At 39.6% G+C, this 27,590-nt stretch overlaps 1 protein-coding gene across 1 annotated transcript in view; it reads right to left on the reverse strand.

Annotated features, from left to right (window-relative positions):
• NVL (nuclear VCP-like) overlaps positions 1-27,590 on the reverse strand; it is an 88,863-nt gene that overhangs the window by 10,714 nt on the left and 50,559 nt on the right. The window contains exons 19-21 of the mRNA XM_010852847.1: positions 18,784-18,890; positions 10,934-11,010; positions 7,834-7,922 (exon numbers count right to left, since the gene is read on the reverse strand). Of these exons, the coding sequence (XP_010851149.1) occupies positions 7,834-7,922; positions 10,934-11,010; positions 18,784-18,890 (273 nt within the window). The remainder of the gene's footprint in view (positions 1-7,833; positions 7,923-10,933; positions 11,011-18,783; positions 18,891-27,590) is intronic.

A 27,590-nucleotide genomic window follows, 5' to 3' on the forward strand; every position in this document is an offset into this window, starting at 1 on the left:
TGACTCATTGGAAACTCCCTATGCTGGGAGGGATTGAGGGCAGGAGGAGAAGGGGACGACAGAGGATGAGATGGCTGGATGGCATCACTGACTCGATGGACGTGAGTCTGAGTGAACTCCGGGAGTTGGTGATGGACAGGGAAGCCTGGCGTGCTGCGATTCATGGGGTCGCAAAGAGTCAGACACGACTGAGCAACTGAACTGAACTGAACTGAACCATATTTAATTTTCCATAAGTTATGTCATATATTTTAAAAGCATAGTCTTTTTTTCCCCCCAGCAATCAAAACAGTTTATTATGGGACAAATTATATTAAAAAGTATTTTGTCCATATTTAATTAGAAAGGAGATTCTTATCCTTAAAAAAGATAAATGGTTCATATATTCTGTTACTTTGTGTTCCCCTCAGCTCTACTAAGATACTGTTGGTACATAATAAATATAAGTTAACTTTAAGAAGTACAGTGTGACACGATGATCTACTGCAAAATGGTTACCACAGTAAGGTTAGTTAACACCTCCAGCCCCTCATGATCACCTTTTTATTTATTTTTGTGGTGATACTTATTATGATCTACCCTCTGAACAGCTTTCAAGTTCAGCTGACCCTTGAACAATGTGAAGGTTAGGAGTGGTGGCCCTCAGTCAAAAATCTATGTATAACTCTATAGCTGACTCTCTGAATCTGTAGTTCTTTTTCTGTAGATTCAACCAAGCATGGATCGTGTAGTCCTGTACTACATATTTACTGAAGAAAATCCACATGTATAAGTGGATCTGCACAGTTCAAACCCAGGTTAACTGTATATAACACACTACTGATAATTAGTACACGGGATCCTCAGAATTTATTCATCATATAGCAGGAAATTCGTACCCTCTGATCAATACCTCCCCATTTTTCCCACTCTCTGGCTCATCATAGTTTAATGTAGTAAGAGAACTATCACTCATTAACAGATAACCCCGTTATCTTTGTATTGTTTAACTTAATGGCAATGTTCAGGACAAAGCATCAGAATTCTTCTCTTTCAAGATAATTCAAATTAATTTAACTAAGAATGGAAAACGGAATTCCATATTACTTAAGGGTACATACACATAATGAGATGAATGGAGTTACATCATAACACATAATACATACAGGTCATATGGCAACACCGGACTGGAAGGGCGCTTTGATTCCTTGTAAGGTTATGCCAACACACGTAAGAGAAATCCAGTACCTAAATGTTACTTAAGAAAGGCTTCGCTTACAATCATATGACAACTTACGAGATGACAATTCATACTTAAAATAGTACTAATATATAAATTAAGAAAGTGTATTTACCTAAAAGTAAAATACAATGTGTAGCTGAACATGTCAAATGGAAGTTGAATGGCATTACTGATTTCAGGTTCAGTAAGATATCAATGCAAAGTCCCTCAAGGACAGGCAGCTGGAAATGAAAACTGCAGCAAAGCAGGGATGTCAGAATCTGTTACACATATTTATAAGAAGACATCCCATTAGAGTTATTAGGAGCAGTCAATACATATACAGAGGCCTGCTAATTTTTAGTGACAAACAAATCCAAATATAGTTATCATAATCAGCTCTCAGGCAGCATAGTACCACATAAGGATTTTTTACATGACATTCTGATTTTGTGAATTATATCCCACCCACTTTCAAAACAAACTTAAAACAGCTTACATAAAAGAAGTTCAGATAACTGAATCTTCAAATTAAACAACCAAAAGCTCAGGGACTTCACGATTAAGATACGAGTGTTGATTTTCTGGGTTTGCTGAGGCTGTCTGCAGTGGCGCAGGCCTCAATATTGGACAGTATACAATCTATGTAACAAAAACTACTGGAGGATACTGCAGCAGTGTCAGGAGTGACAAGAGCAGCCACTTGTATGGCCTTACTTCTACAGCAGGCTATCCACTGTATGACAACCTACGTTCTTGTGTGACGGCATCTTATCAGACATGGTCTCAGCATTCCTTGGGCTTCCCAGGTGGCTCAGACAGTGAAGAATCCTCCTGAAATGTGGGAGACCTAGGTTCAATACCTGAGCTGGGAAGATCCCCTGGAGGAGGGCAAGGTAACCCACTCCAGTATTCTTGCCTGGAGAATCCCCATGGAGAAAGGATCCTGGCGGGCTACAGTCCACAGGCTCGCAAAGAGTCGGATACAACAGCGACTAAGCAGCAGCAGCATTCCTCATCTACACTAACAAAGAAGCACTCTCAGGGCAATGCAGCCAGCCAGGGCAAGTGCAGCAGCTTACTGACCTCGTGGAGAACAACTCATCAGTAAAGGATGGGATTAGGGAAAGTAAGCTTTAAGGAAGGAGTAGAGCTCAATGGATGAGCTGTTAACAAGATATTTGGAAAAACCAGATTTTGAATAAATGCTATGAGAAATTCAAAACATGAAGACTCCGACAGAACTAGACTTTTATGCTTAAGCATGGAGAAAATGTTAGGAGCTGAAGTAGACAGACTTCTGAAGTCTGAGGTGCAGATCTGGAGATACTATAGACTTGATGGGATGAAATCAGTCTTGTGCAGATCTTAAGATAACTATAGACTTGATGGATGAATCAATCTCCTTGGAGGGAGTCTCTGAAACAAGTTTGACAAGGCTATTTTCCCACAGTGAAGAAGTCCACGCTATTCAGAAGCTGTTTCTTTTTTTTTTTTTTTAAGATGGAGGCAATATTTATTTAAAGGGCAATTCAACAGTCCACAGAACTAAAGCAACCTTTTTACTTCTAAGACACATGTTACAAGTTCAAACAATCTTCACATTGGTAAAAACAATTGGCATCCATAAGATTATGATTTTTAATTTTGTTGCCAATGAAGATTTCCTTCCATCAAACCTGTCAATCTTGAACATTCTGGCTAAATATAGGTTTGTGGTTTTTAAAAGTCACTCTGTTTCAAAGTCTGTCTTTCCTTACACAAAGATAGAAGTTATTTCAACATACCTTGTATTTTTGTCCTGAGCACTAAGAGGAACACTCTGCTAACCTAGTTACCCATAAATGTTCATTCCAGAAAGGGCCTGGTTACTGAACTGAAGGAAGATATTTCAGTACACTCTTTTTTTAGGTCATGCTAGTTGCCATTTTGTAAAATTTCTTTTCTCTCCTTTGCTTTTTTTCCTTATTTAGTTCAATTTTTCTAATGGTAGGAAATATAAAATAGCCCTAGATGGCTCCATGGGCCAGTGTGATGACTGGTTTTGTTTTTCACTAGGAGATAAAAAGAATCCGCCTGCCAATGCAGGGGATGCAAGGGATGCAGGTTCAATCTCTGGGTTGGAAAGAGCCCTTGGAAGAGGAAATGGCAACCCACTCCTGTATTCTTGACTGGAAAATTCCATGGACAGATCCACGGGGTTACAAAGAATCGGGCACAACTGAGTGACTGAGCACACAGCATACAATGCATTTATAAGCATTTTAATATTCTGTAAAGTGGACTAGAAATGTAATTTTACAGACAGGACAACATGTTTGCTTTTATTTTAAAAGAAGCACTACTTATGAAAATCTGAACTGTGGGATATTTTTTGATTTGAGAGAAGTAAACCTCATTTGCAGAAACTTGTGGCCATGATTCTGTAAAGTATCATAGTCAACAGTGTGTCTTTAACAAGTTTCTTGTAGTTACAAATAGGCAGTTAGCATACTGTGTGATTATAACATTATATAAGCAGCTTTCTAATGATCATAAGGTATCAAAGTGAAAAAACATGTAATTCAGCAATTGAAAGTGCGATGCTAAAGCTGAAATTCCAATACTTTGGCCACCTTATGAGAAGAGTTGACTCACTGGAGAAGACTCTGATGCTGGGAGGGATTGGGGGCAGGAGGAGAAGGGGACGACAGAGGATGAGATGGCTGGATGGCATCACTGACTCGATGGACGTGAGTCTGAGTGAACTCCGGGAGTTGGTGATGGACAGGGAGGCCTGGCGTGCTGGGATTCATGGGGTCGCAAAGAGTTGGACACGACTGAGTGACTGAACTGAACTGAACAGCTGTGTCTTCACTGATGAAAACAATTCATATACACTTTAAATTGTCCAGGTACAAGTAAGCATTGTCCAAGCAAGAGTGATGGCTGGGTAATCTCTTTGCTGGGTAGTGAGTGCTTAAGGACCTAGGTCAGTGTCTAGAAACTTAAATTTATATTGTTGTACACATTCTACTCCTACAAAGCATTTTGCATGCCGTACATTTAAAGTAAAATAACATTCTAATTTTAAAGATATAAAACTGTTTTTTAGATATGTATATATACACATAGCTTGTTCTTATGGTTTCAAATTCTTCAGCCCTACTTTTTAAAAAGTTTTTACACATTATAATTCACTTTATACTTTGTGGATCTTCCTTCCTCCCCTTTCCCACCTGTCAACTTTTTATTCCATGTCAGTGTCATATGTGAAGGTACCAAATGATATCCAATTACCTCCTAGTAAAATTACTCTGAAAAATTTCACATAGCTAGACAAGAATACTAACTTATTTAAAGAAATCTCAAAGTTGATGTGCAGTGGCTATACCAAATGACAGATTTTTTTTTTTTAAAAGACTCCCTAAAAGAGGCCAATTCCTGATATACTTTTGATTTTGGTTGAAGTCATATCTACTCTTAAATAATAACTGGCGGCTTATGTTTCTATCCTTTCTTTCCAGTTCTTTCTATTCTGCACTGATACTTTAAAGTTTAAGTGAAATTTGACACAAAGAAGTACATCAATGGTCCTTCTTTTTACCTTTTAAACTAGAGTCAAATTTTAATTCTGAAACCAGGGAATTCAGCCCTCTTTCTTTAAAAACAAGATAACATCTTGTTTTTCAGGTTTATTTTTTTTTTCCAACTTAATACTTCTTACTGAAAGTCTTGCTCTTATGCATAGCATTCAGATATTTAAGCACATAAATCTTAATATTTCTGAGGAAAAAAGAATAGTAGTGGAATAACTACAAAAGTAATACAGCAGAATAACTGCAAAAGTAGTGCTGTACAGAGAAGAGGTCAGTCAATGCCATGACTCCTATTTGTATTAAGCTGAAATATGGAAATCAGCAAAGGTGAAGTATACTTATTTTCAGCTCTGGCTGTATCAGGCCCCAAACTATGGAAGATGGAACATGTTTTAGACCATGGTGGAGGGGGATGATGAACAGAGACCTATTTTTAAGAGGACCATGTTGGTGGTCAGTAGAATTCAACCTCAAAGAGGGAGATTCCTGAACATATACTGAGGAAACTGTAAGACAGAATCACTGCAAAATTTTCAAGTTTTTTCAAAAACAAAGTTAATATCTGCATACATCCTCCTACACACTAAGTAACCCAGAACAACAAAATGGCATTAGACTTGAATTTGGGGTATACAATTTTAGTGTTACCTTAATTTTTGGATAATGCTTTTTCCTAAAATTATACCATCTACGGGAAGTGGCTTAAGTTTTAAATCTGATAAATTTTCAAGGCATAATGCTGGAAATTATAGAAAACTGCACAGGCATTTGGAGTTTATACCATTTTTCTTAGATTGCATTAGTCAAGCTTTGGCATTTCTTTTAAATTTGAAGACCCCCAATATGCCAAACTCTCAGATGTCAGTGGAGCAAAGAATTGAAGGCAAAATGGTGATTCAAAGACTGTCCCCTCTAAATCCCTCTTTCTTGTCTCTGAAATGGTACTTTGGAAGGCATTTAGACAGCAGATTGGTTTGGGAGCCTCTATATATGCATATAAGTTTACTGGCAACCCACTCCAGTACTCTTTGCCTGGAAAATCCCATGGACAGAGGAGCCTGGTATGCTGCAGTCCATGGGGTCACGAAGAGTCGGACATGACTGAGAGACTTCACTTTCACTTTTCACTTTCATGCATTGGAGAAGGAAATGGCAACCCACTCCAGTGTTCTTGCCTGGAGAATCCCAAGGACGGTGGAGCCTGGTGGGCTGCTGTCTATGGGGTCGCGCAGAGTCGTACACGACTGAAGCGACTTAGCAGCAGCAGCAGCAGCATCCCTCAACTTGGTTTTATAGAAAAGAGAACATCTTTGTTTCTATTATACTGTATTTCATCTGTCTGATTTCTATGGCAGGTTAGATTTTCCTGGTCCTATAGGGTACATTTTGCCTTAATAAATGTTTGTATACATAACAGTGGTTCACTTCTTAGTCTGGAGCATTTTCCCCCCTTATAAATGTTTGTTAAACATAAAAAAAGGGGGTGGGGGAAGGAGAGGATGGGACAAATGGAAAGAGTAACATAGAAACATATATACTACCATATGTAAAATAGGTAGCCAGTGGGAATTTGCTGTATGACTGAGGGAACTCAAACCAAGGCTCTGTGACAACCTGGAGGGGTGGGATGAGTTAGGAGGTAAGAAGAAGGTTCAAGAGAGAAGGGATATATGTATACTGATGGCTGATTCATGATGATGTATGCTAGAAATCAACACAATATTATAAAGCAATTATCCTTCAATTAAAAATAAATCAATTTTTAAAAAGTAAAGCCTAAATAATTAAAAAAAAAAAAAAAAAAAGGAGATATGTGTGTTGATAAATCTAAGCTAAGCATATGCTGCTGTAACTGTAAACAAAAGTTAGCTCCAAGATTCCTGGTAGCCAAAGAAAAAAGGGAAAAGAATAAATGAAATAAACACAAATAAAGAAACATCTTCTGGGAAATCTAATGAATAAAAGGAGATCAATACAGGTTTGAACTTGAGATCAAAGTACAGGTTTTGAGGAAAAGGTAGGTCTTTCTGAAGAAAGTATTCGACAGTACTAAATGTATGTGTTCAAAGACGGCCACATACTGCAACCGATCAAACAATCCTCCCAGAAACCAAGCAAAGCAGAGGCTATTTCTCTACTTGACAGTCAGACTGCAGGTCACAAATAAAGCATTTTCATCTACACACTGCTGCTAGGTCGCTTCAGTAGTGTCTGACTCTTTGCGACCCCATAGACTGCAGCCCACTAGGCTCCTCCGTCCATGGAATTTTCCAGGCAAGAGTACTACACACCCAAATGGTATTCTCAAACACACTGTCAAATATGAAGAACAGGGTAAAGCTGTTGAGATGTCCCAAAAGAAAGTGTAGGTATATGGAAAGTCATTTCAATTTTCATTTCTTATGTGTTTTCTAAGTTCTTCAGGTTAGGTTACATTTTAACCATAGGTATTGCCCTAACACGGAGAAGGCAATGGCACCCCACTCCAGTACTCTTGCCTGGAAAATCCCATGGACGGAGGAGCCTGGTAGGCTGCAGTCCATGGGGTCGCTGAGAGTCAGACACGACTGAGCGACTTCACTTTCACTTTTCACTTTCATGCATTGGAGGAGGAAATGGCAACCCACTCCAGTGTTCTTGCCTGGAGAATCCCAGGGATGGGGGAGCCTGGTGGGCTGCCGTCTTTGGGGTCACACAGAGTCGGACACCACTGAAGTGACTTAGCAGCAGCAGCACTGCCCTAACAAAAAGAATGAGGAGGTTTTCCAGGACTGATAAACAGACCAAACTCATGATGCAAACAGTATATGTATGATGATAAGCAAAGACAGAATACATTGTATAAGGCACCAAGTAACTGCTATTATTATAGTTGTCAACTACAGAGGTTATGTAATATTCCAGAACAGCTGCTAAAGGTCTCATCAGAAAAATGTCAGTTTTAATATCACAGATGATAAATGCTAGGAAATGGTCATTTTCCAGGTTAACAGTGGCATTATGTACCCAGAGTGATAATTAACTAGGAATGAGAGATTCTGGCGAGAACTGTACCTTTTTCACTTCCACTCTTCTGTCTTGCCATTTCCTGCTTCAAGGCACAGATAGAAGCCTCCCGTACCAAAGCAGAGAGATCTGCACCCCTGAAATAAGAGAAGAGCTCTTAACTCATTTATTCTTAGACACTGTGCAAAAGCCCAGAAAAAAGTCTGAAAGCAATTTCCTTTTTTCTTTAAATGTATTTTTTGAAAGCAGTGAATTTGTGATAATATTGCTTGTTTTATGTTTTGGTTTTTTGGCCAAGAAGCATGTGGGATCTTGGCTGCTCGATCAGGGATCGAATCTGTGTGCCCTGCATTGGAAGGCAAAGTCTGGACTGGATCACCAGGGAAGTCCTGTAATTTTCTTTTAAGTCACATATTAAACGTTTAGGAAAGAAACTGACCAATAAAGGTGGGATAAACCAATCATGGTCACTAGGAAAGAGCTTTTAGTTTTTACTCAAAATACTTCTAAGTTTTAGAAGAAAGGAAATTATGAAGGAAACATGCAGTGAGTCAAATATTCTCACGCTAATCACTATAGATAGTAATGTTAATATAAAAAGTCTCAAACAGTCAGAAGAAAGCAACCTACACATTATTTACTGTAAAATTTTATTCACAAGGATCATGCTAAAGTACAAACTGGCCCATTACAAGTATATACCATTAATATATTACCTAAAGTCTAAACTAAGCTTATATAAAAAGTCATTTAGGACCCCTAGTTCAAAAAAGGAAAATACAAAGGCTAAAGAGTTTGATGCATTTGATTCAAGCTCAAGCTGAATTGACACATCATAAATTACTTAAAATATGACAAGAACTAACAAGCCTTCATTTAATTGGTCTGTGTAATAACATGCTGAATCAGCATGGTTCTTGCGTTCAATGAAAGATGTTGGGGTTGACTGGTGTTTCAATACATTACATCTTTAACAGGATTCTTAGAGATTCTTTGAGAAAGAGTTTCAACTGGGAGATAAAAACCTCATCTTTAAAATTAAAATCCTCATCTCTAGACAAACTAATTTAATATATAATGCTGATAATCCACATACCTAAGATTATTAAATTTAGTTTAAATTATTAACTGAACTCAATGTTTCTGCTGGTTAGGTGTTAGGTTTGTAATATTATTTAACAATCATACATATGCTCTTGCTGCTGCTGCTGCTAAGCCGCTTCAGTCGTGTCTGACTCTGTGCGACCCCATAGACGGCAGCCCACCAGGCTCCCCCGTCCCTGAGATCCTCCAGGCAAGAACACTGGAGTGGGTACATACATGCCAGGGTATTCATTTCTTTGTGAAAAGCGTGAAAGTGTTAGTCACTCAGTCATGTCCAACTCTATGTGACACCATGGATTGTAGCCCACCAGGCTCCTCTGCCCATAAAATTCTTCAGACAAGAATACCAGAGTGGGTTGCCATTCCCTTCTCCAGGGCATCTTTCCGATCCAGAGCTCGAACCCAGGTCTCTTGCATTCACAGAGATTCTTTACTGTCTGAGACATGGGGGAAACCCCATATGTTAAATCAACACTGGTGCAGAGACACCATTAACTAATGTAACAAGTAGCTGAAGGCTGCAGTCTTATACAGTCCCTGTGATGACAGTGGTATTAAAACCCAAAACATATACCATTCAAGTTTAACCCTGACCCATTTAATAAATGACCTCCTATGTGGTATAATCCAAAAGATTGGCCCAGGGTCAGTTCTGCATCAAAACTGCCTCTATTATCAACTGAAAATCTTTTCAGATTTTAGCACTCAAATACATAAACTACTCACTTAAGTCCTATTTTCTTTAGCAGTAAGTTCGTTAACTACAGACTGGCACGCATTTGATTCCCAACGAGGGAAAAAGGTACATTCTCCTTAAAGGTAATGCAGGGCTTTTACACAGGCCCTTCAACACCATGGCCTGGGACTGACCATTTCCCCTCCACTGAGACAGTCACCGCTTTTTTAAGTGAGACAAGAGTCCCAACTGGAGTGCAGCAAATCTCTCAGGAGCACTAGGGGAGCGGTAGCAGAACAAAGATCAAGACTCAGATCCCTAAGATGTTTATGTATGAAAAAACTGGAAATTAGACCTTGGATCCTGGCCACACTCCCTAAAAGTGAGTAGCATGGTTTCAAGTGTAATCATCTCATGAGACAGTTTTGTGAAAATCTTCAACCAGAACTGGAAAGAACTGGGTGCCTGTATCAGTACCGGTAGTTATGTTCTTCGGATATAAATTTACACTGTGAACAACAGACTCTAGAAGACCTCGAAGATTAAAACACTACCTTCCTTGACTGACTTAGCTTCAGAAAGCACATTTATTTGGCTTTCAGCTATAGGAATATCATGAACACCAAGTATATTGTGGACAATCAACAGGGATAAGCCAGAGGAGAACTCCCTGGTGGTCTAGTGGTTAAAACTCCATGTTTCGATGGCAGGGAGCATGGGTTCAATCCCTGCTTGGGGAAGTAAGATCCCACATGCTTTGAGGTTCACCACCTCATTAAAAAAAAAAAAAAAACCCCCAAACGGAGGGAGAGATGTGCCCTGTTAAATGTGAATTTCATTTTCTTCCCTGTGACCCAAAATTGGGAAAGTTACTATAATGAAGTTTTATGATAATGAAGAAAACAACAAAAACTCGTAACAACCATAAACTATGAAGTAGAAATATCTGACCTCCTGTTTTCAAAGATTGTGTGGATATTAATAGGTGTGCTATGAAAAATGCATTCTGAGGCTTGAAAAGCTTGTAGATTATTTTCTTTCAAATGCTGAAGCACCTAGATAATTTGGCAGCTGGTAAAGAGATGTCTCCTGCAATATTCTGGAAGGACAGAGAGACAAGCTGTGAAGGGCAGTGATGGTGGTCAGGATGGCTGAACACCAGCAGCTGACACACGAGAGGACTCGCCTATTCCTGAGAACTCCTCAGGGCCTCAAAATGGGTGGTCCTGTCTCTAAGAAGGAGGAAGAGCCAGACCCTAGTGCTTTACAGGACTCCTAACTTAATCCTTTTGCTATCACTCTCCTTTATTTTACACATGAGGAAATGGGACCTCAGAGAGTTAAGTGATCTGAGACTGACATACTTACGTGTAACAATCACAGCGAAGGTCACCAGCAATTGCTTCCAAGTTTACATCTGCGTCCAGTGGGGGTTTTGTACCATTCTAAGTGAGAGAGAAACATCCACTTTAGTCGAGACTTTAAAGACCAGTATTTCCCCACATAATAGGTTCTAAACAGACAGTAACGGCTGCTTGACTGAATGAATGTAACTGACTCCCAGACTAGTGTTACAGATTTTTACAAATTTCAGTTTTGAGAAACAAGGTTAAGAAGCTGATCCCAAACTTGGGAAAGCCAAAGGCAAACAGTTCATGCTGGTGAAGTATGACAAACGTGCAAGCACCACAGCCAAAAACAAAACACCGAGAACGAAACCCACACCCTCAATCTTTCCAAGGTGAAGACTCACATTTCCTTTGCCTGATTCAATATGGCAAATACACAAGCAGTAATTAGTTTTGATGTGTATATGTTAGCTTAGTTTTAGTGTGAGGTTGGCTCGGAAGGGAGAAATAACACTGACCGTGGCCAGGAAAGAACAATCAGCAAACGGCTCTACAACAAAAGCCTAAAGCCCTCTGTGCTCAATGTCTTCTTTTCCAACCCTTTATCTTAAAACTTAACCCTCACTCTGATGCCAACTCCCCTCCAGCTCATACCAAGAGATGCTAGAAAGGACAAGTATCAGAACAGTCTCAAAATTTCAACAACACTTAACATGGTACTTTGCATGCATACAGTACATATTTAATAACATTTTTAGTGACTTACACTGCAGAGGCAAATAAAACAGATTTTAGTGACAAAGTTTACGATGTTAGATGGTAGGCTTATATGTGCTTTATTATTCTGATTCATAACTTATATCTACACTGCATACTGTCTTTCCTTTGTAGCAGATATTACATCGACACAGTTTAAGAAGAAATATATATATAGGAAAACAGCAAATAAACATATGTCATTAAGCCTCAAGTGTAAATATTAGCTCAGCAGGTGCTCTCAGCAGAGGGTCAGACGACCCGGCACTTGAGCCATCACCTTCCTCTAGCACATGCTCAGTAGGTGTCCCTGCAGCTGGGCATGTTTAACAATTTCACAAACTGTACATATGCTAGCTGCTATTATATGACAAAATGCAAATGTTCATCTATCACAGATTCAAGAAAGTTATGTTTCCCATTCAATCCACTCTGACCTGTGAAGTAAACATGGGAAAGTAAACTCTCTGGGTGACCTCAGCAGACAATTTTGGTGCTTTTTTCCTTTCTCTCTCCGGTTGTATATAAAACTAGACAGACTAAGTGACCCCTATGGTTCCTTTTAATATCAATGTTTTCAATTTTGTCAGGGGGCAGAGGTGGGCAGGGATTCAAGGAGGCAGGATCTAGGTTCCCAGATGAGGGACTGGCCCCAAGTCCATGGTAGCACCAAGTTCTTACCAAGTTCTTACCACTGGGTCACCAGGGAATCCCCCCCAAAAACCCAAGATCTTATTACCAGATAAATAGAGACAATTTGGTGCTATATTTAAGAGAGGGAGGGGAAGTCTTGTTTAAATAGTGATGATGAACATGTAATAAGGATTTATTATGATGGAGAAAAATGTTTGGACTTTCCAAGCTACGTCTGCAGTGGGAAAGCCTGAGAATACTGCCTTGTTGAGTCCCAGTCCACTGTAGGAGGAGGCACGGGGTGGGACGAGAGGCTTCCTCATTAGGCCTGAGCCCTTATGAGTCTCTTTAATGTTCCTGAGAAACTATCAACCTTACCCTGACTGTCACCCAGTATATGGACGTTCCCTGCGCTGCTAGAGAATTTTACTTCAAACTATCTATTGTCTGTTTTGATCAAAAACTCAATCATAAGAAATCAATTCATGGAGGAATACCTGAGGATACTTCTTTTATATTTCTCAATATCTAAATTCTATTCTTGGGTCAAGCTGGACTTTCACAGAGGCCCACACATCTCCGAATGCATGTCTTTGACCTTTCATCAAGTTGTTTTTAATGAGCCGGTTTTTAGTTATGTCCTCAGCTTACACCAGGACAACCACCAGCTTCAGTACTGAAAAGCTTATATTGTGTTTATTGTGTTATTATTGTGCTATTATTTGACAGGGATATTATCAAAAACATCTATCACATCTGAGTGCTTTCTTTATGACACCCTAGAGGAGAAACTTTTCTCACAACTACATACTGGGAGCAATCGCCAACTTCCTATATTCAGGGCACTCTTTTAAATATTTTGAGAAAGCTCAATATATAAAGGAACACAATAAACAAATGCTTATCTAAGAGCAATATTTTAGAAAAATTAACTCCCAATATAGTATCAATTGGAAAAAAATAACAAATTGTCCTTTTTTGGGGGTGTGTGTGGTGTGGTCATGGAGAAGGCACTGGAAAAATCCCATGGATGGAGGAGCCCGGTAGGCTGCAGTCCATGGGGTCGCTAAGAGTCGGACACCACTAAGCGACTTCACTTTGACTTTTCACTTTCATGCACTGGAGAAGGAAATGGCAACCCACTTCAGTGTTCTTGCCTGGAGAATCCCAGGGACGGGGGAGCATGGTGGGCTGCCGTCTATGGGGTTGCACAGAGTCAGACACGACTGAAGCGACTTAGCAGCAGTAGCAGCAGTGGTGTGGTCAACATAAGATACTTACAAAAGTTTCAATAACAACATTACTTTCCAATGTGTAGAAATGTGGGCTAAGGAATCTTGGGATCATTAAAATCTAATTATTCCTAACTGAAATGTGGAAATGTTTCTGACCTTCAGTAAGAAGTAAAATGAAAGGTCAATTCTATTTACTGTCAAGTGGGAGCAATTAGAACAAGTTTAAGTGGAATATTAGTAAGCTTATAAAACCAAATATGTAAATACTATAGAGACTCATTTATTAAAATGATACTTACATGTGTTTGAAAATATTTAGAACTTTTTATACTGGTCTTCTTCACTACTGATTTATCACCTCTTGAAAGTGCCAAAGTGCTAGATGCTCAGTCGTGTCCGACTCTGCAACCTCATGGACTCTAAAGTCTACCAGGCTCCTCTGTCCATGGGATTTCCCAAGTACTCTTGAGTGGGTTGCCATTCCCTTCTCCTCCCAACCCAAGGGTCAAATCCAGGTCTCCTGCATTGCAGGCAAATTCCTTTACCATCTGAGCTACCAGGGAAGCCCCTCTTAATAAAACTCTAATGGAAGTCTCAATAATTTCATGACTAGAGAAAGCTGAGTCAAAGGAACTGTTAGAGAAAAATAGTCTCTTAAGAATCTGACTTTTGCGACCCCATGGACTGTACCCCTAGGCTCCTCTGTCCATGGGGTTCTCCAAGCATAGTGGAGTGGGTTGCCATCTCCTTCTCCAGGGGATCTTCCCAACCCAGGGAATGAACTTTGGTCTCCTGCATTGCAGGTGACCTGAGCCACCAGAGAAGCTGAAAGAGTATTCAAATTCATAGAGACAGAAAGTAGGTGGTTGCCAAGGGGTGGGAGGAGGGTGGAATGGGGAGTTTAATGGGGATAGATTTTTAGGCTGCAAAATGAAGAGTTTTGGAGATGGACTCTTCAACTATGCTTCAATAAAATAAAAAATAAAAAGAAACACACATCTCTGTATCTTGTTGTTGAGAGAGTTAGTTCATCAGTAAAATGGAAATAATATTCATGTGAATATTTAAATATTAGAGTTCAAAAAGCAGTTGCAAGGATTAAGCATATTCATATATGCAAAGTACCTAGAACAGAGTGTTTAATAAGTATCACTTATCATTCTATCAGATGTTTTTATCTTAGCTCATGAAAACTTAACAGTTATACTTCTAGGTGAGATGTTTTATACGTTTTAGTCTTCTGGAGCACATTTTATAAACACTGAGAATCTTGGGTCTTTCAGTAGGATTTTTACCACCATTTTAAAGATTGCATATTACTATCTCAAAGCATTGGCAGACATCAAATAACCTTTCTGGCTTTCTGAGAAAAGGGTAAGTTTTAATAACACTTATAGGAAAGAAATGGAAATTACGAAAGAAAAAAATTCCACTTGTCCAAGGGGGTTTTTAGTGATAAGCCTCTCATTATCACATGATTACCAGAATCACCAAATACAAAGTATAAACAGTATGTCATTGCTCACTGTTCTCTTAAGAAACTTAGGCTCCGAGAGATACTGCAAAGTTGCTCTGACCTACACTTTTCAGACCAAGACTAAAGAATTTTATTCTAATCTCCCCATAATATTCCAAGTATTAATTGGAAAAAGAGGAAAGAGTATAAAAACCATCTGGGGACATTAAGTAAAAAGCTAGCAAACTTTGAAATACAATGGCTTACTAAACATTAAAAATGCCAATTTTCCTCACTTTTGGCTGAGTCTTTATAAAGACAACCTGTGGGCAGGAGGTCTGCCTTGTGGACTCTGCCCTGAAGTTAGAGATTCTGCTTCCCCTCCCTCTACCCTGCTTCAGCTTTAGCCATCGACAAAGATGTTTAAACATTTCAGGCCTCTGGAGGGGAAAAGTGAGGTAAGGATGTGAAATGCAGTGCAAGGAGCTCTCCTCAGAGGGCAACAAAACGTGCCTGGCTGCCCAGGCCCGAGCGGGTCCCTTCCTGTGGAATGGGTCTGAGAACACGACACACTCGAAACTGCTACAAAAACAAAGTCGAAGAAAAAGTGGCCCAGAGCCCTCCTTAGCCTTTAGCATAGACAGATGTTGAGAACTGACAATTTAACGGTCTAAACCACAAGCCCACAAAAGTTCCTTTCGAAGCTGTACAGATTTTTATCAGTCTTTTGCTTTTTCTTTTCTTTCAACAGTCACAACTTTGTGCAGGGAAGCTGCCCAAAAAGCCTTTCTAGCTAATTCTAGGCCCTTCCCTTTTAACCTCAACATTTATGTTTTTGTTTGGGAAAAAATTCTCCATACCCCTCCCCCTAATATACAGCTATATGTTCATGATAGAAAAATCTGGAAATATAAAGCCACCAAGACAGAGAAAAGCAGGCCCTGACATCCAGCAAGTGGCCCATGGCATTGCTATGAGTTGACTGGGCTCACAGCTAGGCAGTGGTGCTCTTCTGTTGAACATAAACACTTTTTTTTTTATAGAACATCAACATCAAACAAGCCCATTCCTGACCAGGATGGATCGACAGAAAAACAAGATTCCTGGATAATCACGTCTGTTGTTTTTCAGTCACTAAGTCATGTCCGACTCTTTGTCCGACTCTACGCCATGCCAGTAGGTTTGGTGTCTGGTGAAGGCCACTTTCTGGTTCACAGACTTTCCTTTTGCTATAATATCAAACGATGAAAGCAGAGAGGGAGCCTTCTGGGGCCTCACTGTGGTGCTGTTCAGTCACTAAGTCGTGTCCAACTCTTCAGCAGGCTCTCTTGTCTTTCACTATCCCCTGGAGTTTGCTCATTCACGTCCACTGAGTCTAGTGATGCTATCCAACCATCTCATCCTCTGCTTCCATCTTTTCCTTTTGCCTTCAATCTTTCCCAGCATCATGGTCTATTCTAGTGAGTCAGTTCTCTGTATCAAGTGGCCAAAGTACTGGAGCTTCAGATTCAGCATCAGTCCTTCCAATGAATATTCAGGGTTAATTTCTTTTAGGATTGACTAGTTTTATCTCTTTGGAGTCCAAGGGACTCTCAAGAGTCTTCTTCAGCACCACAGTTCAAAAGCATCAACTCTTCGGTGCTCAGTCTTCTTTGTGGTCAAACTCTCACATCATACATGATTCCTGGAAAATCATAGCTTTGACTACACAGACCTTTGTCAGCAAAGTGAGGTCTCTGCTTTTTAATATGCTGTCTAGGCTGGTCATAGCTTTTCTTCCAAGGAGCAAGTGTCTTTTAATTTCATAGCTGCAGCCACCATCTGCAGTGATTTTAGAGCCCAAGAAAATGAAATCTGTCACAGGTTCTACTTCTTCCCCTTCTATTTGCCATGAAGTAATGGGACCAGAAGCCATGATCTTAGTTTTTTGAATGTTGAGTTTCAAGTCAGCTTTTTTACTCTCTTCTTTTACCTTCATCAAGAAACTCTTTAGTTCCTCTTCATTTTCTGCCATTAGTGATATCATCTTCATTTCTAAGGTTGCTGATATTTCATCTGGTAATCTTGATTCCAGCTTATGCTTCATCCAGTCCAGCATTTCGCATTCTGCACATAAGTTAAATAAGCCAGGTGACAATATATAGCTTTGTCGTACTCCTTTTCCAATTCTGAACCAGTCTGTTGTTCCATGTCCAGTTCTAAGTGCTGCTTCTTGACGTACATACAGGTTTCTCAGGAGACGACAGGTAAGGTGGTCTGGTATTCCCATCTCTTTAAGAATTTTCCACAGTTTGTTGTGATCCACACAGTAAAAGGCTTTAGCATAGTCAATGAAGCAGAGTAGATATTTTTCTGGAATTCTCTTGCCTTCTTTATGATCCAACGGATGTTGGCAATTTGATCTCTGGTTCCTCTGCCTTTTTTAAAACCAGCTCGTACATCTGGAATTTCTCAGTTCACATACTGCTGAAGCTTAGCTTGAAGGATTTTGAGCATAACCTTATTAGCTTGTGAAACAAGTGCAACTGTATGTAGTTTGAACATTCTTTGGCATCGCCCTTCTTTGGGATTGGAATGAAAACTGACCTTTTCCAGTCCTGTGGCCACTGCTGAGTTTTCAAAAACTGCAGACATATTGAGTGTAGCATTTTAACAGCACGTCTTTCACGATCTGAAATAGCTCAGCTGGAATTCCATTACCTCCACTAGCTTTGTTCATAGTAATGCTTCCTCAGGCCCACCTGACTTTACACTCCTGGATGTCTGGCTCTAGGTGAGTGACCACACCATTGTGGTTATCTGGGTCATTAAGACTTTTTAAATATAGTTCTGTGTATTCTTGCCACTTTTACAAGAGAAATGCAAATCAAAACTATGAGGTATCACCTCATACCAGTCAGAATGGCCATCATCAAAGTCTACAATCAATGCTGGAGAGGGTATGAAGACATGTGACCCTCGTGTACCACTGGTGGGAATGTAAACTGATAATAGCCACTATGCAGAACAGTATGAAGTTTCTCAAAGCTACCAAATGACCCAGCAACCTTATTACTGGGCATGTATCTGGAGAAAACCATAATTCAAGAACATATAAGCACCCCCATATTCACTGCAGCACTATTTACACAAGCCAGGACATGGAAATGACCTAAATGTCCATCAATAGAGAAACGGATAAAGAAGATGTGGACATACATACAATGGGATAATCCCGTTCCTCAGCCATAAAAAGGAATGAAATTGGGTCATTTGTAGAGAAATGGATGAACCTAAAAACTGCCATACAGATTGAAGTAAGTCAGAGAAAAACAAATATTGTGTATTAATGCATATACGTGGAATCTAGAAAAATGGTAAAGATGATCTTATTTGCAAAGCAAAAGTAGTAGAGAACACACGTATGGGTGCCAAGGAGGAAAGAGGTGTGGTGGGAGGAAATGGGAGCCTGGGACTGACATGTATGTATACACTAGGTGACATATATGTATAAAATAGGTAACTAAGGAGAACCTACTATATAGCACGGGGAACTCCAGTGCTGTGTTGACCTAAATGGGAAGGAAATCCCCAAAAGAGGGGATATATGTATACATATAGCTGATTCACTTTTCTGTACAGTAGAAACACAACACTGTAAAGCAACTACAATCCAATAAAAATTAATTAAAAAATTATAAATAATAGTTCACCTTCTCCCTTGGGAGATATAGGTTGGGCAATATTTAAACCTATCTATATTTAAAATGTCAGAAACATACACAAAAATATACCATTTCCTTTACTCACTTTTGTGATAGTTTTTAAGATGGCGAGACGATCTGCTGGGGGTGGTAAACCCACAAAGAGTGTTTTGTCCAGGCGGCCTGGGCGCAGGATTGCAGGGTCAATGATATCTAGAGACAAAGGGAGGCAAAGCCTTAAATAAATAAAATAAAATCTTTTACAAAATATAATTAACATGAGAGACAGGAAGAGTACATTTTTAAGAGAAAAAAACTGATAAATTACAGTAGTTTTAGAAATAAAAGATTCTCCTTGTCCTTAAAAAAGTGAAGTCTATCTATCCACCTCCTGCCCCAAACCTGTTTTCCTTCAGGATTCTCAAACTTATATGATGACCCCTGCCTGTCCCCCAAATACCAGGCAGGTTTCTCCCTTCCTTCTAATTGGTGACACATTCTATCAATTTTATCAAGTCTGCTTCCAATTACCTCGAACCTCAGTCAAGGCCAAATGTAATGTCCTCTTAACTGGTTCTTTTCTAAATTTCCCCTCCCTGGGACCCCTCACAATGCTGCCAGAGTTATCTTCCTAAAATACATATTCAGTTCTCTCAAATCCAGCTCCACCCTGCAGAATGAAGCCTGACACTTTCACCACCACGTGTCTGACAAGCCTAAGGGTTACCTGACTCTACAGGGCAAAGGTTCGTAAACATTGTGGTCTTAGGAAACCACTGCACTTTAAAAATGGAGTACACTTTACTGATGATTCCTTTTTACTGATGATTCCTTTCTACTGATGATTCCACTTTACTGATGATTTCCTCTCTCTCTTGTCCTTCCCTAAATCCCCTTATCCTAGGCAGCCACTGATCCGTTTTATCACGATGGATTAGTTTGCATTTTCTTGAATTTTATGTAAGTGGAATCATACAGCATATACTGTCTGCTTTCTTTTACTCAACATGATTATTTTGAGATTCACCTAAGTTGTCATGTGTATCAGTACTTAACTGTTTTTTATTGCTGAGCGGCATTCCATTGTGTGGCTATATCACATTTGTTTTTTAATTCTTCTGTTGACAAACATTTGGTTCATTTCCAGTTTTGGACTACTATAAACAGAGATGCTGTGACCACTCAAGTACTAGTCTTTGTATATGCTTTTGTTTCTCTTCAGTAAATACCTGTGTATGGGATGCAAAGCAGTATGGCAATAACACACTGCAGGTGTACATTTAACTTTTAAAAATCAACAAGCTGCTTTCCATACAAGCTGTACCATCTTACACTGCCAACAGTAATACATTCATATACTCTGTATCCTTGTCAGTTCTCAGCACAGTTAATCGTTTGTTGTTGTTGCATTACGATTTAATCTAATTGTACAAAACCTTGAAATTACAACTCCTCTCCATTTCTAAGTGGAAGGATACGTGTGCCTCCATATGCAATTCTGCAGTTACCTCTGAGTCATAAAGTGCGTTTTACATCATGATGGATCAACGTAGAATTACCACGTAGTATCTCAAATTACATAAAATGGAAGCAATTTTTAAAGCTTTGTGGGAAGTTTTCGTACTAATGATAAAAGTTTTTCTTTTTTTAGGGAAACTGAATTATAATGTATCATGTAACTGTATTTTAAAATGTTGGTCACTGAGTATCATGAACTTTGAACTGGTTTCTACTCCTAAAAGTGTACCATCACTAAGGTAAGACAACCAAAGTCTTCCTTCAATTCAAAACCCTCAATTGTGTTTCTTTACAAAATAAGATTTGTGTAATCAACTGCCTTCTATGGGACAAGTACTATGGTAATAGTGGATTAAACTATTACACAATATTTTAGTTCTTTAAGGAAAAAACAGGCTTTCAGGTTAAAACAACAATTTGTAACGAAAACTTTAATCCCAAGAATTCTCACAAAATATATTACAAATGACAGTATGGAAAAAAATTCTTACACAGTATCTCAAAGTTCAGCTCTATAATGTACCCTTAAACTGGAGGCCACAGTTATCTTGAATAGTCTCAAATTTCCAAATAAAGAATGTTACAAAGAGCTATGTATTCATATACATAACTCAGTGAAACTACGAACCAACTTACCTTAACTCAGTGAAACTATGAACCATGCCGTGTAAGGCCACCCGAGACAGATGCGTCATGGTGAAAAATTCTGACAAAACATGGTCCACTGGAGGAGGCATGGCAAACCACTCCAGTATTCTCGCCTTTAGAACCCCATGAACAGTATGAAAAGGCAAAAGACATGACACTGAAAGACGAACTCCCCAGATCGGTAGGTGCTCAATATGCTACTTGGAAAGAGTGGAGAAATACCACCAGAAAGAATGAAGAGACGGAGCCAAAGTGAAAAGAACACCCAACTGTGGATGTGACTGGTGATGGGAGTGAAGTCCAGTGCTGTAAAGAACAACATTAACATTGCACAGGAACCTGGACTGTTAGGTTAGGTCCATGAATCAAGACAAACTGATTCAAACAGGAGATGCAAAGAGTGAATATCAACATTTTAGGAATCAGGGAACTAAAATGGATGGGAATGGGGGAATTTAACTCAGATGACCATTATATCTACTACTGTGGGCAAGAATCCCTTAGAAGAAATGGAGTAGCCATCAGAGTCAACAAGAGTCCAAAATGCAGTACTTGGGCGAAATTTCAAAAACAACAGAATCATCTCTGCTCATTTCCAAGGCAAACCATTCAATATCACAGTAATCCAAGTCTATGCCCCAACCAGTAATGCTTAAGAAGCTGAAACTGAACGGTTCCATGAAGACCTACAAGATCTTCTAGAACTAACACCCTAAAAGATGTCCTTTGCATTATAGGGGACTGGAATGCAAAAGTAGGAAGTCATGAGATACTGATGAAGTGAAGTTGCTCAGTCACGTCCAACTCTTTGCAACCCCATGGACTGTAACTTACCAGGCTCCTCCGTCCATGGCATTTTCCAGGCAAGAATACTGGAGTGGGGTGCCACTTCCTTCTCCAGGGGATCTTCCTGACTCAGGGATTAAGCCCAGGTCTCCCGCATTGCAGGCAAATGCTTTAACCCTCTGAGCCAATAGGGAAGCCCACCACCAGGAAATCACATACAGAACTTCTGACCCAAAGCAAAGGCAAACTAACTTTTTTGAAATTTCTAGGATTCCACACCAACTGGAAAACCTCTTGTCCAGTGCGAACACCAACGGTGGAACTCTCAAACCTCTCATCTAGATGCCCACATAGTGTTCTCCCATCTAGCCCTGCATCTCAGGGATCTTCCAATTCAACAAAAGCAAAGCTGGGAGGGTTTCTGGCAACCCACATTCTTTGGAGTGGTCCAAAATAGCCTAAAGGTCATTCCAATTCAGCCGTCATCATAGTTTCCAAGATTACCTACATAACTTCACAGTCTAATGGACAGGAATCACAATGCATTTCTAAATCCTGGCTTAGAAATATCGAGGCTCAAATCCGTACACCTTCAGCTGGGTCTTCCTGGTGCCCTCCCGCCTGGCACTCACGTATACTCTCACAGACTCGGCATCCATGAAAGGCCCTATAATTAGTCTCTTTCATTTTAGTCATCCTAAGGTTGGCAGTGATATCTCACTGCAGCTTTAATCTGCGTTTCCTTGATGACTAATGACACTGAGCACCTTTTCATCTGTCACCTGTATACTTTCTGTGATGAGGTGTCTGTACAAATCTTTTGCCTATTTTTAATACCTTTTGTTGCTGTTGAGTTTTTAGTTATGTTGTTGAGTTGATGAAATATCCTTTATCAAATAACATGCTTTGCAAATTTTCTCTCAGTCTGTGGTCTTTTTATTCTCTTAGTGGCATCCTTTGAAGACCATTTCAATTAAACCACTTGCTTGAAAGACTGCACTTTCGATATCACATCTATGAGATCTTTTGCTTGATCCAAGGTAGAAAAAATTTTACCCTATGTTTTCTTCTAGCAGTCTTGTAGCTTTGGATTTTCATTGGTCTTTGATCATTTGAGTTCATTTTTACACATCATAAAAGGTATGGATCAAAGTTTACTCTTCTTGCATATGGATATTCAATTGTCCCATCACTACTGAAAAGGTCATCCTTTTCCCACCAGTGCCTTTGTGCTTTATTAAAAAAAAAAGTCAGTTGTCCACATATTTGTAGAAACATTGTTTTGATTCTATAATCCAATGATCTATATGTCTATGTCTATGCCAATACCATGCTGTGAAAACATCTTTTATTTTAAACATAAAAATGCAGATTTTTTTTAAAATTTTTTATTTATTTAGTTTTATTTATCTGGCTGCACCAGGTCTTAGTTATGGCATGTAAACTCTCAGTTGAGGCAGGTGGGTTCTAGTTCCCTGACCAGGGCCTGAACCTGCGCCTCATGCACTGGGAGCACAGTCTTAACCTCTGGACCACCAGGGAAGTCCACAAATGTAGGTCTTAAAGCCAGATCGGCATGTCTCAAAATAAAGCTTGATATAAACAATCCCTATTGTATTTAGAAAGGATTCTTAGTTTAGGACTTTAATAATAATTTAAACTCTCTTACTGACAAACATCACATTTAGTATTTTAGAGTTTATTATTTTAAGAAATTATTTACTTACTTTATTTACAGTAAAAAGCATCCTGAGAACCTTACATGCCATAAAGTGTGCATGCTAGGGTGGGTGGGTGGGGGGGTTAGATGACTTGAACAATGCTCCAACAAAAGCTCTTATAAATTTTCATGTATTACATCATTTCTCAAAGAAAAGCTGGTTCATACTCAACAATTCTGTTTCACTACAGGCATCTTAATGATGACTGAGATTCCGATCTTTCTCCATCAGTTCCCACCTTGGTTAAGGCCAACAGATCCTTCCAGTTTTTCAGGTCTGAAATTTGGGAGTCATACTGGATTCCATTCTTCCACATCTATATTCAAGCCATTAGCAAATCCTGTCAACTCTATGATACAACATATTCAGATTCTTTCTACCCCCAGATATTACCTGATTCAAACTATCATCTTCTACTTGGATTATTTTTACAGTTTCCTAAATGGTTCCTTACCTAATTGTGTCAGAACTTTAAGTTGAAGACTCAAGGTAATAATTCTTACCCTCTTCGGTTTCTAACAGAACAATTCTTATCTTTGCAATGAAGAAGTCATCAACAATTCTAAAGATTTAAGGACAAAATCCATTCGCTTACAAATCAGACAGATGCAGAACAGGAGAAACTCTTCCTCGGCTATTGATCAAAAAGCAACTGCTATCCTATACAGTTCAGTTCAGTTCAGTCACTCAGGCGTGTCTGACTCTTTGCGACCCCATGAATCGCAGCACGCCAGGCCTCCCTGTCCATCACCAACTCCCGGAGTTCACTGAGACTCACGTCCATCGAGTCAGTGATGCCATCCAGCCATCTCATCCTCTGTCGTCCCCTTCTCCTCCTGCCCTCAATCCCTCCCAGCATCAGAGTCTTGCCAAAGTACTGGAGTTTCAGCTTTAGCATCATTCCTTCCAAAGAAATCCCAGGGCTGATCTCCTTCAGAATGGACTGGGTGGATCTCCTTGCAGTCCAAGGGCCTCTCAAGAGTCTTCTCCAACACCACAGTTCAAAAGCATCAATTCTGTGGCGCTCAGCTTTCTTCACAGTCCAACTCTCACATCCATACATGACCACTGGAAAAACCATAGCCTTGACTAGACGGACCTTTGTTGGCAAAGTAATGTCTCTGCTTCTCAATGTGCTATCTAGGTTGGTCATAACTTTTCTTCCAAGGAGTAAGCGTCTTTTAATTTCATGGCTGCAGTCACCATCTGCAGTGATTTTGGAGTCCCCAAAAACAAAGTCTGACATTGTTTCCACTGATTCCCCATCTACTTCCCATGAAGTGATGGGACCACATGCCATGATCTTCATTTTCTGAATGTTGAGCTTTAAGCCAACTTTTTTACTCTCCACTTTCACTTTCATCAAGAGGCTTTTTAGCTATCCTATTAAGTACTCAAAAAAAGCTAAAATTTAAGAGCTAACAGTAGCAACTTTCAACTTACAGAAAATAACTTGTTACCGATGGACCTTCAATTTTCAACAATGCTGCCAAGACAATTCTATGGGGAAAAGATTAGTCTTTGCAACAAAGGATCCTGAGACACATGAATAGCCTGAAAAAGGATGAACACCTTTCTCACAACAGGAAAAATTAACTCAAAATGGATCAAAGACCTAAATATGAGCACTAAAAGTATAAAACTCTTAAGAGAAAACGCAGGAGTTAATCTCTGTGACCTCAGGATAGGCAATGATTGCTTAGGTATGATAATAGCAAAAGAAACTGATATAAAATAGAAACCTACTTACTTCTCTCCAAGTGCTCTCCATTTCAACAAGTAGCAAACTTTTTACCTAGCTTTTAGGTAAAAAAATCTAATAGTAACCTTTGTTTATTCTCTGTCTCACATCCACATCTAATTACAGTACTTTCTATTGGTTTAACCTTCAAAATATATCCCAAAGTGGGATCAGCTCCCACTGATCACTTCTTAATTCTCCCACCACACTCACACCAATTCTGCCCTGGACCATGGATCTTCTAACTCAGATGCTCCTCTATGTTAAGAACTCCTTTGGGACTACAGTGAAATGTATGGACTCCTTGTCAAAAACTTGCTTTAATGCATAACGCAAAATGCACAGGATTACAAAGAAATCAATGGTATTAAAAGTTATCAAACTGTTAGGAAAACAAAATTTTGAATAACACATATGAAGTGAAGTCGCTCAGTCGTGTCTGACTCTTTGCGACCCTGTGGACGGTAGCCTAACAAGCTCCTCCGTCCATAGGATTTTCTAGGCAAGAGTATTGGAGTGGGTTGCCATTTCCTTCTCCAAGGGATCTTCCCAATCCAGGGATCGAACCTGGGTCTCCCACATTGTAGGCAGACGCTTTACTGTCTGAGCCACCAGGGAAGTTTCTAATAATACATGTCCTTCCTTAATAATATCTTAAACAGCAAGTCTGATTAAACTAATTGTGGAGTAGTATAGATATTAACAGTATTGTGTGATATCTGCAAAGACTGTAAGGTGACAGAGAAATAGCTACAAGTTCACAGTTCCAGGTATACTCTGTCTTGTCACCAACGTTCATAATTTAGGGAAATGCTAAAATTCAGTTAGACGTTGGTGAAATTAAAAGTTTGTCACATTTAGGCTCATGTCTGCATGCGTGTGCATGCGTGCTAAGTCACGCAGTCGTGTCTGACTCTTTGTGACTATGGACTGTGGCTAGCCAGGCTCCTCTGTCCATGGGATTCTCCAAGTAAGAATACTGGAGTGGGCTGCCATGCCCTCCTCCAGGGATCTTTCCACCCAGGGACTGAACCTGCATCTCCTGGCAGATGGGTTCTTTACCACTAGCACCACCTGGGAAGCCCCATGTAGGGTCCTGCTGCTGCTAAGTAGCTTCAGTCGTGTCCGACTCTGTGCGACCCCACAGACGGCAGCCCACCAGGCTCCCCGGTCCCTGGGATTCTCCAGGCAAAAACAATGGAGTGGGTTGCCACTTCCTTCTCCAATGCATGAAAGTGAGAAGTGAAAGTGAAGTCTAGATCCCTTAAATTCTAGCTACAGATCCCCAAGGTTAAGAATATCATTTTAAGTTAATTTTTGTGAAAGGCGTAATATCTACGTCTAGTTTTTTTTTTTTTTTTTTGCATGTGAGTGTACACCTGTTACAGCACCATTTGTTGAAAAGACTATCCTTTCTGTTAGGATACTGTCTTTGTTCCTTTGTCAAAGATCAGTCGCCTATATCTGTGTGGGTCTATTTCTGGCTTCTGTTCGGTTCCATTGATTTATCTTATCCTTTCGTCAGTACTACACTGTCTTGATTATCACAGCTTTATAATAAATATTGAAGCTGGGTAGTGCCAGTCCTCCAATTTTATTCTTTTTTGTTTATTTAAATTTTTATTTACTTTTTATATTTTGGCTGCGCTGGGTCTTTGTTGCTGAACACAGGCTTTTAGTTGTGGTAAGCAGGGGCTACCCTCCAATGGTGGTGCACAGGCTTCTCAACTGCCATGACCTCTCCTGTTTCAGAGCACAGGCTCTATAGCATGCAGGTTTCAGCAGTTGTGGTTCACGGGCCTCAATGCCAGAGGCCTGTGGAATCTTCCTGGACCAGGGATTGAACCCGAATCCCCTGCCCTGGCAAGTGAATTCTTAACCAGTGGACCATCAGGGAAGTCCCTGTTCTCTCCTTTAATACTGTGCTTGCTCTTCTGAGTCTTTTGCGTTTCCAAATAAACTTTAGCCTTTCCATATAAACTTTAGAATAAACTTGCACTTCCATATAAACTTTAGAATATAAACTTTGCCCTTCAATATCAACTTTAGAAACAAATGTTCTTTAAAAAAAACTTGCTAGGATTGTTTTGAATCTATAGACCAAACTGGGAAGACCAACATCTTGACAGCACTGAGTCTTCCTATCAGACACAAGAGATATCTATTTATTCAGATCTTTGACTTTTTTCCATCAGAGTTTCATAGTTTGCTTCATACAGATCTTGTACATATTTTATTAACTTATACCTAAGTCCCTGTTTTTCTTTCTTTTTGGTGCTGATGTAAATGGTATTGTATTTTCAATTTCAAACTCCAATTATTCATTGCCAGCACTGACCAACTTATTTTTGAAAAAGGTGTAAAAGTGACTCAGTGGAGGAAGGAGTCTTTTCAATGAATGATGGTAGAACAACTAGATACCACAGGGGGAAAAAAAAACCTTTGACCTAAACTTTGTGCCTCACATAAGTGACCTAACAACAGATCACAGTTTAAGTG

This window comes from Bison bison, unplaced genomic scaffold (genome assembly GCF_000754665.1).
Source record: "Bison bison bison isolate TAMUID 2011002044 unplaced genomic scaffold, Bison_UMD1.0 scf7180017864317, whole genome shotgun sequence".
NCBI classification, from domain to species: domain Eukaryota; kingdom Metazoa; phylum Chordata; class Mammalia; order Artiodactyla; family Bovidae; genus Bison; species Bison bison.